The sequence below is a fragment of the Ambystoma mexicanum genome, chromosome 10 (assembly GCF_040938575.1).
Source record: "Ambystoma mexicanum isolate Mex_15411 chromosome 10, UKY_AmexF1_1, whole genome shotgun sequence".
Taxonomy (NCBI): domain Eukaryota; kingdom Metazoa; phylum Chordata; class Amphibia; order Caudata; family Ambystomatidae; genus Ambystoma; species Ambystoma mexicanum.
The window spans coordinates 1,164,525,302-1,164,538,684 of NC_090932.1; the positions used below are offsets into that span (position 1 = coordinate 1,164,525,302).

The 13,383-nt window shown below is 44.7% G+C and overlaps 1 protein-coding gene across 1 annotated transcript in view; it reads left to right on the forward strand.

Moving 5' to 3' along the window:
• GPAT2 (glycerol-3-phosphate acyltransferase 2, mitochondrial) overlaps positions 1–13,383 on the forward strand; it is a 2,680,481-nt gene that overhangs the window by 246,562 nt on the left and 2,420,536 nt on the right. Inside the window, exon 4 of the mRNA XM_069619102.1 lies at positions 2,513–2,586. Coding sequence (XP_069475203.1) covers positions 2,513–2,586 — 74 coding nt within the window. The remainder of the gene's footprint in view (positions 1–2,512; positions 2,587–13,383) is intronic.

Sequence of the window (13,383 nt, forward strand, 5' to 3'; positions counted from 1 at the left end):
ACAGACAAGTGGGACTTCAATGGGAAAGACTCCCCTTACAGGATGAGGATCTCCCTTTGCGAGTAAACACGATGACATGTATGGATCTGTTAAACCCTATCAACTTTCAGGACTGGGCCGGAGAGGATAACAAATGTTATTCCGAAGAAAGAGAAACTGTCTCTTTAAGAAACAGTAACCACTCCACTGAGACAAGTGGATTGAAAGAGGAACGCTCATCAACTATGAGGCAGAAAGGGAGACCAGAAGCGAGAGGGGAAGGCGTCTCCAAGCAGGGGAGGTACCCTGGTAACGTCAACCTAGGAAAAGGCAGAGCCGCAGAAGGACGCAGAGCCTGCAAAATCCAAATCTGCTGGGAAGCAGCAGAGAGAGCGCTTAGAAGTTAGCGTAGCCAAGAGCCTGAGGAGGGATGAGCTTGAATGGTGCTCAAGAATTGGTGATGACGTGACCACGAGAGAATCGTAGCTGGCCTGCACAACTATAAATTACTGCCAAAGGGAAGCTGCAACAAACAGAGGCTCCCTGTTGAGACTCTGAATAACTGAGAGGAGCAGCGATGAGCGTATGCGAAAGATGCAGAGGAAGACAGCTCAGTAGTGCTGTGGAGAAACAAGACAGTCACTGTACCCGTAAGATCCTCAACGACTTTTCCTGGTGATATTGAAGGTAACGGAGGACACGGGAGGCACGGGAAGATCACGTAACAAGTATTGTACAACACGAATAACTCATCTCGGTATCAATGAAAAAAACCTGAAGATAATTTAATTTCAACTGGGATAAGGCAAGGAGGAGAACAATACCACTCTCTAAAGGAGAATTGAATGGAAATTGAATTTTCTTGTTGAATGTGAACTGTGGCAGTCTGAGAAACAATTGTTCCCTAAAGGGGGGGAGAATGGAAATGTGATCTTGTTAAAACCGAACTGAGCAAATGCAAGAGAAGGAATAATAACGTTCCCAAAAAGGGGGGGGTGAAGGAGAGTGAGAACATTTTAACGTCAACATTAATGAACTTAAGTGTTTTGAAAAAAAGACAGAAAGACACAGAGACCCAAAGGAGGGAATAATAAAGTTGATAACGTTTTGTCCTCCAAAGAGAGAAAGATAAAAACCTGTGTCCCAAGCATCAGAGTGGAACCTAAGAAAGAAAGAGTACGAAGAGCTTAAGCCCAAAGTGGTTTTATGATATATCAATCTGAATCGAGTAAAACCACATCTAAAGTGAAGAATGTATATAGTAACGTGCGGAAAGAATTGAATGAACTGATAGTTACCAAGAACTATTGAAAAAGCACATATTGAGAAGACAAGTGCTGAAAGCACAGAGCAGGAAAAGGGAGTCATTCTCCTGACCCTTTATTTTGTTTGGAATAGCGATGGGTTCAGATAGTGTTCGTTTTTGGATGGTGGACAGATTATTTTTGCACTTTGGAAAAGACGACAGACAAGCACCTTATTTATACCTTTTATGTAGGGAATACTCCATATTAATATGTATAGTTTGATTTTCAACTTATTTAATAAACCTTGTTGAAAAATGTATAAAGAGTCTGTGTCCTCCTTCTGACCCATCACCCCCCCATACATCTCGTGTGTGTTCAAAGTAAGTGTAATTTGTGTGTGTGGGCAGAATGCAGTGCACAGTGGTTCCACTCCTGGCATATCCTGGAATGAGGAAAAATTGGCATCAGGACCAACTTTGTCAGGAAATTGAGTCCTCTTAGCTGTTTATTCACGAGTGTCCTCTGGTTTCCCATCTAGTCCTTGGTGGGTGTGGGGGGGTGTGGGTGGAAGTGTAGCTTAGTTGGCAAAGGGATCCAGGTTTTATTTTCTAGAAAAAAGTGTTACTTGGGGCCCGACTGCCGCCTTGGTTGTTTAGGTCGTTGCATCTAAGCGGCAAAAAATGAAAATGTTAAGTTAATGCCAGGCAACCGCTTTAGAATAATCTGGTAATTGAATTATCCACAGTAGGCCTACAGAGTGATAGCAACAGTAGATTGGCACAAAGGATGACTTTTGTGATGGCTTAGGGAGGCAGAATTACCTCATTGCTAGTGTTGTGCATCCAGAATAACAGCAGTAAGTTGTGGACTTGCAAATTTACATCAGCGGAGAGGTTTCGGTTATGAGATGAGCAAGGGAAAATACCAGCATGATGGAAACAGTTTGTTCACACTCTGCCATAAGCAAGAGGCTTATTAAACGTAATCGCACCAGCAAAGGTGCAGTGCATTTGGGCAAGCAGGTGATTGGGGGGGGGACACCGTTTACAAGTGAGTGCTCAACGATGCAGAATGACATGGGTGCAGATGTGCACACACAATGGCTTCAGTGAGATGGCTGGCATGCAAGATAACATTGATGGTATGGGAGTTTACATGATGATGATCAAGGGTATTAGGTTTTGAGGTTTAATGGCCAGAGAACAATGTGGTAGGTGGTCCTTCCTTGGTGAAGGCCAGACGTATGCTGAAAGTCTATTGACTAAGTGGTTTCTTTTTTTTAACAGGAAAACTATTTTCACAAGAGTTTTGCCTCAATGGGATTTTGCAATGCTGCCTGCATCACTCAGGAGAGAACACGGTACGTATTACCCTACAGATCTTGTGGATGGTTGGGGCATGTTAACGGTGGTGCATCGGGGTATTGCAAGAATGTATCTTGGTCTGATGGAGTGTGTGGGTGGGTGGATGTATTGGGGACTGAGCCACTCCCTATCGCACATTTCTCCAGATGCCTCTAAGAAACGAACATTACTGTAATCTGTATCTGCGTGACTTAACCCTTCTGTGTATCTGCCATCACGGCAGCACAAAGCGCTGAAGACTTTGGTCCACCAAGAGTCTGATGGTATGTTGTTGGTTATGTACTTCATGCATTTTAAGCCTGCTTCAGAGTTCATTTTGGAGCTCATTAGGGAACTGTTGAGGCAGTCATTAGAACGTAGCATTTTAATGCTCTGCACTGATAACGGCAAGCAGCCTGCCTCCTGCCATCTACCAGTGCCATCTTAACCATTTTTGGGGCCCTGGGCATGGACATTAAACCAAAGGAATTAAGTGATCAAGAATATCTGGTCGCATCCCCGACCCCCTTGTCCTCATCACAACCTATAGGTTGATATGCTGCCTAGCAGCATTCAAAATAAGCATGTTTACTCCCTTTAAGTCCCCTTACCCTCTTCATTCTTGCTCTAATCGGAATAATAAACCAGTAGCATTTAAAGGCCAACATTAGCAGTCTACGAGGAGGTTACCTCTGTTCTAGTATAGATACAGGATACTTTTTATCAATAGCATCCAGGAAGGTATGTAGCCTGTAGTATGAATGCCAGGACCGTATGTAAAAGGTACATGTAACCCAGAAAAGACAGAGCGCTATATAGAGCGCTATTTAAATGCCAAATAACATAACCGAGAACTCACATTAGCTGCCTCACAGAATGCAAAAGTGCTGAAGCATGGATAGAGGAGACCAATTGGAATGGAGGAGAAATCTACACATATCGTGGCATGGATAGTGGTTGCAGATTAGAAGCTACCAGGAAGGTGTCTGTATCCAGACATACTGAGATAAGAAGTGGGATATGGTTTTCAAGTAGTGTTGCCATTAGAGATCAAAGGAACAAGTGCTGTGGTGTACAATATATCAATGCTCACTAACACTATAGCCTATGAACCTACGAGTGAGGCTTTTATGAAGATCATACCCTGCGAAGGCAATCACTCTGAAGTGCTGACAATTTTGAAAGGTTTAGGGACTGGCAATGTTGAGAGGTTAGGCAATACAAGATTAAATGAGATGCCCAGCATCCCACATTGGTTAAGGAGTGGATTTGTGCCAACTCTGCAATTTATGCATTTGAACAATTTGTTTTAGTTCATGAAAAGAATCTTATTTTATAAAAACGGACTTGGAAAGTACACAAATCACATTACCAAACATGACCACCTATAAAAACAAAATATTATGGGTGTTACGCAAAATGGGATAATAATAATTATTATTATTTGACGGGATCCCGTCATCAAGGGAGGGGCTTTTCTTTCGTATTTTAAAGCTTTAAATAATACTTTCAAAAATTGTCATTTATAAACGTGCATAAAAAACTTTGACTTTTTCAAAAAAGCAAACTGTCTTTTGTGTCAAACGAGCAGACCTTAAAATATGCTTGCCCGAGGCCTGCAACATTTGGTCTGCTCTCTTCTTTCTACCGCCCCTTCCAGTCAAATGGCCTACATAAGAAGAAAGATAAGTAATGGGCTAAACAATGCCACTGCATGCAAGAAGGCAAACCTCACATACGACTGCACAGTAATGTAAAAGATAGTAGATGATTTGACCAGGATCACTGCATCGTCTGCTGACAAAGCCAGGATACAAGCATGAACGCTTTTGTTCCACAGTCTTGAATTTGGATACTTATTCACCTCTTGGGCTAACAGTTTATGCTCATCGTTGGAGGGGATTGCCTAGGTTCTACAACACCCCATCTGAACAAACCAATTTCTAGACCGTCACCATACAGATATGTTAGTTTTTATAGAAACCCCTATCTGGTGCAGATACATTGCTGATAATAGCACCTGTTGCGCTATAAAACCAAGTACATATGCAGGTAGGTTTATAGACTTCAAACATAGGAAAGGACGAGCCAGCTTTGCTGTAATGTGCTGTTCTAATATTGCATATGAACATATATCTCTGCAGTAAGTGCTTGACCCACTGAGCTAACTTCTAAACGATTGTGCCATTCAATTTATCGATATGCATTTCAGCTTTAGCTATTGCACATGATAAACATAATTCCCATAGGAAGGAAAGAATGCTACAGAGTTGTGCCGTTAGGATCACACAAACTATGTATACCACAGTGAACACAGAAGGCGTTGCATGATGAATTGATCAAGGCAGCATGTACTTGTCTAAACAGATGGGGAATGGGCTTAGAACCTCAGCAGCATGCCATCAAATATCCTGACACGTGATATTTAAGTCTGGTGAACAATGGAATCTTACTTCTTTAGATCAGGCCTCCTTGTGGGGCCCCCCTCCAAGTTGGGGTCCCTGAGCAAGTGCCCCTTTTACCCTCCCATAAAAACGTCTCTGCCATCTACTACTGCTCAACTTATTCCTCGAAGACCCGATCCCACAGCTTCCGCCCTACCTCCACCACCATGCTGCACTACGATGTACCGTCCACATACCTTCTTTGCAGCCCTTGCTCTATGGCCCAAAGTGATTGCATACTGACCTTCTCCTAATAGACAGCTCCTGCACTGCGACTCTCCCTCTCCAACAAATTTACACATTCCTGCTGCAGCCCCCAGCTATGGTATCCGTCATTGCATCGACAACCAAAGCATTGACAGCCATACCATCTTAAAAAAAGCATCTAATGCTTTTTTTTAGATGGTAAAGGTTTTAAAGGTTAAAAAAGAAAGGGTTTGGAGGGGAACCCCCATTATAAAGAAAAAAATGAAAATAAAAATAGAAAAAAGATGCATTAGATGCTTTTTTTAGGTGGTATGTGACTCCAGCATTTTGCGCATTCATGTCACTCTGTACTTCAGGGCATAGCTCACCCCACTCACACTACCGCCACCTACCAGCTGGTTGTTTCATGGCCTGCCCACTTGTTCACACACACCAATTGTGCACTGTTGCGTCCAGCAAGTTGGTCACTATTTTTGCGTGTTAGCTAAAGTCTGTTTTTTTTCTCTCCCCTGTTCATACTGGATCCACCTCCACCGTACCCTCCTGCATCTTACTTTTAATGCCACCTACTTTTGTTTTTGCAGCTTGATACTGCACATGGATTTAACCTTGAACTTACTTTGTGATTTTCATGCTTCATTTTGCTCTAATCCGGCATTATGCCGCATTTTACGGTCTACAGACGTTTCCTGCTAGCGAGCTAACGTCGTATCTTATCTTTGCCTCATAGCCTAATGTTAAATCTGGAATATACCTGTTATGACCTCATCTTGACCCATATGCTGTACCCTAATTTAGTCTCATGTATTTGTATGATGCCTGACGTAGCCCCCATACCATGAGGCGTGGATCTGCCAGACTGTGCACTTACCCTAATTATGTGTCATGTATTTGTATGCCTGATGTAGGCCGCAGTACCATGAGGAATTGCTCTGCCAGGCTGTGCATTTACCCTAATTATGTCTCGTATTTGTATGCATGATGTAACCCACAGTTCCATGAGGCATTGCTCTGCCAGAATGTCCATTTACCCTAATTATGTCATGTATTTGTATACCTGATTTAGCCCCCTGTTCCATGAGGCGTGGCTTTGCCATATTATACATTTAAGAACCACCTGTATGTTGTGATCTGCACTTTGAAGAATGTCACCTCACACTTACTGTAACTAGCGCCTTGATGCCCGAGGGTTTGGTGTGCCGCTATGAATGCAAATATAATACAAAATAATTAACATAAATGTGATGTGACCCGTGCCGTGATCAGAATGTAGTGGTGATGGGAATATAGCTTGTTTTTGTTCATTTTTATTTTTGAATTTTATTTAGCACCCACACCCGAAGGTATCGTAGTGCTGGTTCAGGATAAGTAGATACAAACGGGCAGTACAAAACATGTTGGTTAAAAATCATAGTAGTATCATGGCGCAGGTAAAGGGTAAATTAGGTACAGACAAAAAGCAGGTCATACTTATTTGTTGAAAAACCATCATTTTAGGAGTTTCCTGAAGGCAGTGTCTGATGTTTCATAAATTTAACTCTTGCTTTGATGGGTAGCCAGTGTACCTCTCTTGAGATGAGTTGTGTTTTCTCTCTGGCTAAGAAACCCATTGTAAAGTTTTCCCACCTGATTATCATACAGGGAGATTCATATTTTTTTAACATGACCCCAAAGGTGAAAATGGTAGGCTAATTACTGACAAAAAGTATTTTTAATTAAACATGGTTATATTCATTTAAGAAACAGTAATAAAGCAGATTAATGTCATCCAATGGATCATATTATACAAAAAGAATTATCTCAACTAGATGGCTAATGAACATAAACATCACAAGCAAATGCATCTACTCCATACATAAACTTGGGAAATGTTTGACTCGACCCAACCCCTAATCCTACTATTTCAGCCATCGCTGTTCCTGAGATCAAGAGAGGATGATTTTAAGGCATACAGCACAAACACACATAGAGAGTACAAAGAGGATTCTCACCTGGTGACTGCTAATCTCAATTAGCCACTTTGGGATGCGATTTGTCAATGTGGTAAGTCTTATTTGTCAAGGTGGTATCAGTAGTGCGTTCAACAGTATTTCCCATTTCAATGAGCTGCCAAGTTCCACTGCCTCCTGTACACATTGGTGCAGCACCTCTGCTCAATAACGTCATACACCATTATGTCCTTCTGCCACTCTGTGTGGAGTATGTGACCCTATCCATTTCAGTACTGTATTACTCTTTGCGAGCCGAAAAACAAAAAATACACTTGTATGTTACTTTCTTTTCTGACTCTAGGAGCTATGCTTAGCAAACGCAACTCGGGTGTTGGCAATCTGGTCTTTCCAGTTAACCTCTCAAATTCCCCCACATCATCAACCCAGTACTTGCACACATGACCACATCATATGAACAAGCATAGCGCCAGTAAATCGGAATTGGGGGCATGTATCTTGGATAGACGGGTTTCATTTGTTGAACAATTGTGGGGTCAAGTACGCTTTGTGCCACATGCTATGCTATATTGGATTTACTTAAAACGTTAGTTGTGGGCACCTTCTTGGGTGTATGGAAATCGAGAAGGCGGGCACCACCGTTAGTGAAACATTTGAAATTGCTTATTACAATTTATCAAATATATAATGAGCCCTGCAGTTAAACCCAAGGCTCTTTGGCTAATAATTACTATGCTATGCAAAGACATTGTAGAAAATACTTCGAGGGGTTTGTGTCCTCTGACGTATTTCACATCTTGGACATTGATTACCACAGCTGTGCTGCTTCGGAAAACTTTTTCAGCTTAGGCGTCCTGCATCGATGACGTCGATACGCTCCCTCGAGGACCTCCCCCGACGGTCAATGTCACCGGATGTTATATGTAGGACGCACGACGCCTGTAGCCTCAGTTCTGTTTTTTCCGCGAACGTGTTCACTTCGAAATCTCAGCGTGCCTTGGTTCTCTCTTGTTGAATCAGTTCTTCTATTATTGTTCGTGAAATATGTCTTCGTCTTCTGCTACCCCGAAGTCTGGCTTCAAGAAATGTCGGGACTGCGGTTCCAAGATGTCTCTTACGGACCCGCACAACGTCTGCCTCTGGTGCCTCGGCGAGAGCCACGCCACCGATGACTGTGATGAAAGCCAGTCTTTGATGTCGATGGCCTTGCGGGAGCAGAAGAAGAAGCTGTCGGTAGGTAGGGTTTCCAAGCCCCCTAAGTCGAAATCCGCTGGATTTTCGACTAACTATTCGAGGGGCGACTCACCGCGTCGGCGTAAGTCCAGGGGGGGTCTCAGTCCAGGCGTAGGTCCTGCCATTCCTCTGCCTCTTCGAGGCATTCACAGAAGCGCCGTCACCGGTCGCCTTCCCCGTCCGCTTCAGAGGACTCTGCCAGACGGCGGGTGGCTTGTCCCGCGAAACACTCGTCGCCGGCCGAATGGGCAGAATTCCGCCGGCAGATGATGGCTATTTTTGAATCGCAGGGCACCGTCCATCCGCGCCTTCGAGAGAGGCCGGCAAGGAACACGCTAGGGCCACCGCTCGCACGCCTTCGGGCTCGGGCGGTCAGCGCGATCATCGGGAACCGTCGCGGTCCCGATCGAACAAGGATGATCGCCACCGTGCCCGCTCCAGGTCCCGATCCTCGACGCCGTTGAGATCGTTGGAGCCTGTGAGGCCTTCGAAGAAGGCATTGACGCCATCGGCGCCATGTCTGTCGAGGGACTTGCTCCGGCTCCGAGGAAGTCGTTGACGCCATCGGCGCCAAGGCCGTCGAAGGACACGCTCGGGGCTCCAGCCTCGAAGCGGTTGTCAAAGTCATCGGCGCCTCGGTCTACGTCCACGCCTCTTCCATCGGCGCCCTCGATGCCCTTTGAGGAAAATTTGCCGGATGTACCCCGGAGAGCTGTCGAAGCTCTGAGAAAGGCACTCAGCAAGTCTGTGCGGCCTATATTTGACCCATACTCTGTTCCTCCTCCCAGGGTGACTTTGTTCCAACCCTTGGAGTACATTTCAGAGGTGGAGGAAGGGTCTGAAGAAGAGGGGGTTGTGCCTCCTTAGGTTCTTGACGACCTGTCGTCTGGTCATAGCCAACTGGAAGACCTTCATCAATCTTTGCATGACGCCAGTGGTCTTGATACCTCCCCGGAGGTTGAGTTTGGCAGGCCTGAGCCTGGTACACATGCTGACTCCTCATACAGGCGTCTCATGTCGAGGGTGACGGAGTATTTGGGGTGGTCTGCTCCACCTGTGGATTTTCTGCAGGATGACCTGACAGATATCGTGGACCAAGGTCCACCCACTGACCCAGTGTTTTGCCATTTCATATGGCCTTACAGAGAAGGGTGGCAGCGGCTTGGACTGCTCCAGAGAGTCTCCCGGCAGTGAATAAGTCGTTGCTGATAAAATACCGCCCAGCCAGTGGCGACCCCTGCTACTTGTCTACGCACCCTACTCTGGAGAGTTTCGTAGTGCAGGCGGCTACAGCCCCAGCAAAGCAGGCTGCGTACCCTACAATCCCTCCTGATGGGGACGACAAACGCTTTAATGGCTGGGCAAAGAAGGTATTTTCTTCTGGGGGTATGGATTTAAAGGCAGCCAACTCCGTTTGTGCCCTTGCAAGATTTACGTTCACTCTGTGGAATTGTGTGTCATTGGTGGCTGAACATATTCCCGATGGGGAGGAACGGGCTGGTTTTCTTGCCCTCGTTCAGTATGGCAAGGATGCCATGTGTGAAACAGTTCAGTCGGGTCTGGACGTGGCAGACTGTGTCAGCCGGTCCATGGCGGCGAGCATCGTGATGTGCAGGTTTGCATGGTTGCGGAAGTCGGGGTTTGCTCCTGATGTACAGTCCCGGCTTCTCAACATGCCCTACGTTGGTGTCCATCTTTCTGGCAGCAAGGCTGACGAGAGCCTTGAGAGGTTGCAGACCTCCAAAGCTGCAGCTGGATGCTCAAAAAATGTTTGTAATGCTGATAATTCTCTGAAACCCATCTTTTCAATGCAAAATTGAAGTTATTGTTCAGAGTAAAATTAGAGGGCGGTAAAGTCTGACCACAGGTTTGAATGGCTATTATAGTAGCCAACTAGGATTCGTTTGTGCTCATTTTCCCACCCGTAGAGGTTTTGCACATATTATGTATTATTGTATCCCCTCTCAACTATCCTCCTTCTTAAATTATTGTTATTGAGGCTACGTTGTAGTCCCAGTGGATGACGGCAAACTTCCTATTGTTGGGGAAAACATATATTGTACTGTGCTAGCACTTGGCCCAACTTGTAAAACACCTATCTGTTTACACAAGAGTATTGACAATGTCAAATTAACCCTAAGGGCTTGGGGATATTTGTAGTACAGTCCCTATGATTTACTCCTTACGCAGTGGCTGCCCCCCTGTAAAACTGTGGTCAAAAACAAAAATTCTAAAAAACAAAAAAAAATAGTCTCGCCTAATCTTTCTCCAATTGCTGAGACGGTAAATATGGACCAATACCAGGGTGCACAGGGTAACCCAGCCGCTTGGTCTTCTGCAGCGGCAAATGACATAATGTGCCATGAGGTGGCATTTACATATGCACGTTTGCAAGCGGAATGGCAAATTCCAATCTTGCCTAAACTGGCAAAAGCAATTGGGGATGGTGTTCCCGTTCGTCCATCCTCAACCAGGAAGAGTTTCATGAGAATGAGAATGGACGAACCCCCATCTACGGGGGATGGATCAAATGATCTATTGAACACATCACCATCCGATAATTACATTCTTGCCCCGGCAGTTCTTGCGGCCCTTGAAAAACGCGTTCGCTTGTCGGATGGTCCCTCCACCCCGGTTACCCTGCCCAGTTGTAAAAGAGCCGATGTTCACTTGCACTGCAAGGAAAAGGTGACCCTAGACATCTCTAATGCTTCCCTCAGCCCAATGACGTCCAGTAACCCTCCACCTATAACGGAGCCGCCCATGGAGTTGCCTTTGCTGGTCAAACCAGATCCAACCCCATCGGCTGCTGCGATAGCCTCTTCTCCTACCTTGAGGCCCCACATTCCTCCTCTGGGCTTTGATCTCCTGGATCCCTCAGACGACCTACAGTCCTTAGAGGCCTCGTATCCAGTATTAACACGCATATTGAACTTACTTGACAAAGGCCATGAATACACCCATTATGAGATTAGGGATTGCAAGTCGTCACTGAACCAAATACTATTTAAACTTAACAAATTGGAGGGTTTCATTTTTGCTGAATCTTCCCGAAAAGAAGGTTTAATTCCCAGGAATGACGGGCAACCACCTGTAATCATTGATAACGTAGTAAAGGTTGATTTTGTAAACATTTCTACGCAAACTGAATTAAGCGAACAGGTGGTACTGTCAGCTAACATGCCCCCAACTCAGCGGAATACCTATTCATTTGCGCAATCTTTTGCCCAAACGGTTGCCGCTTCTCTGGCCCCTTCACACCATCACATTCTCACTCACGGCCAGTAATGTCAAATGGTCACTATGAACACAGAGAAGATTGAACAATTACTTTTCTTTGTTCAGACTAATCCTGCTGACTGTCCAACTGGGGGCGAAGAGATACAAGAGGACTTGGAAGTGGATGCAATTTTTCATCCGGATAGCCCATCTGCCTTGACTAACCTCTTTTTGGAGATGGGACTGGATCAACGGTCCCAGATGGAAAAATCAAGGCTAAGATTGGCGACTCAGCCAGTACTGGACAATTCTTTACATCTCGGAAGGAAAAGCGCCTCTTTCTTAGAGCTCTAAAGAGGAAGGAGGATAGGCAGCCTCCGCCGTCTGCGGTAAAACCACCTATTCCAAAAATAAACAAAGCAAAAATGACGATAAAAAAAAACAAAAATACTGGCTCTGTACAAGCTAGTAGTACTTTACAGGAAGCAAAACAGTCTCTAGCAAACAAATCGGGCACTTTCTTACAGGCCTCCTCTAGTGAATCAAACGAAGTATTACACCCTCTTCTTGAAAGCACTGATACGGGCATGCCAAATATAAGTCACAAAGAAAAAAATGAGAGCAATTATAAAGAAGCAAAAGGGCCTTCTCTTGGTGGACCCCCTGTGCAGCAGGCCACCGCACCGACTACTACTCAAACTCAGCTATCGGCTTTTATTAAGCCCATTGCGAGTAAAGCAGTACAGGCAGGGAGCAAATTACATCAACCTCCATCCTTCCACGAAGAAGCAGAAATTCGAAAGATACAGTTTGATGAAATAAATGGTTGCTCATATTCCAACTATCCCCTGGGAAAGGGACATGAATCCAGAGGATTATGATCATAAAAACATGCAGAATGTCTCCCAAATGGAAGCTCAATCTAGCAAAAACATGCCACATGATCATACGGATTCCTTAAAGCACAAAAACAAAACCAGCACATCGGTACCCATGATTCTCGGCTGGGAATCTGATCCGAAAATATATGGAAACGGACGACTAAATCGATCTGCTTTGTTGAAAATATTTAGGCAAATTCCAGCGCTTAGGACGCTCCATTCAGATGACGTAGAATGGATCACCCTACCCCAAACTCAAAATTATAGGATGGTATGCAAAGTGCAATCCACCATTATTTCCAACTTGATATGGCAACACAGGAGTGAACTCCACACGATCGGCCTTCAACCGACACCATTTGAAATTCTCGATGAGGCCATAGTGTTCAATGAGACTCCTATGAGAGAACCCTCTCCAATTCCAAAAACTGAAACTGCCCAAAAAGACCAGGGCGGTATTCATCCGGAGGTAATTAGCCAATTGGTTGCTCTTTCAAATGCCAGCAAGGACTGGTCATGGTTATCTTCCTTGGCTACCACACTAAATCCAGCAATGGATAATGCTCCCACCTAACAAGTCTCACAGAATTTCCATCTTCTCATGGAATTCATGTGGTTTTACAAATCTTCTCTCATGGTTTAATAAGAAACTTGACGACATAACCTGTGACATATATTGTTTTGTCAAGAAACCATGGCAATGCATAATATCATACTGCCCAGCTTCCTAGTCCTTCAAAAAGCGGCTGAGCGTGGTCCAAGCGGACGCCCGCATTGTGGAATTGCTATTTGTATAAATACTAAATTGCACTTCACCATCCATGAAGTTTATGAATCTTCATTGTTTGTAGCTGCTGTTATCTTTCCAATCTTTTTCAGAG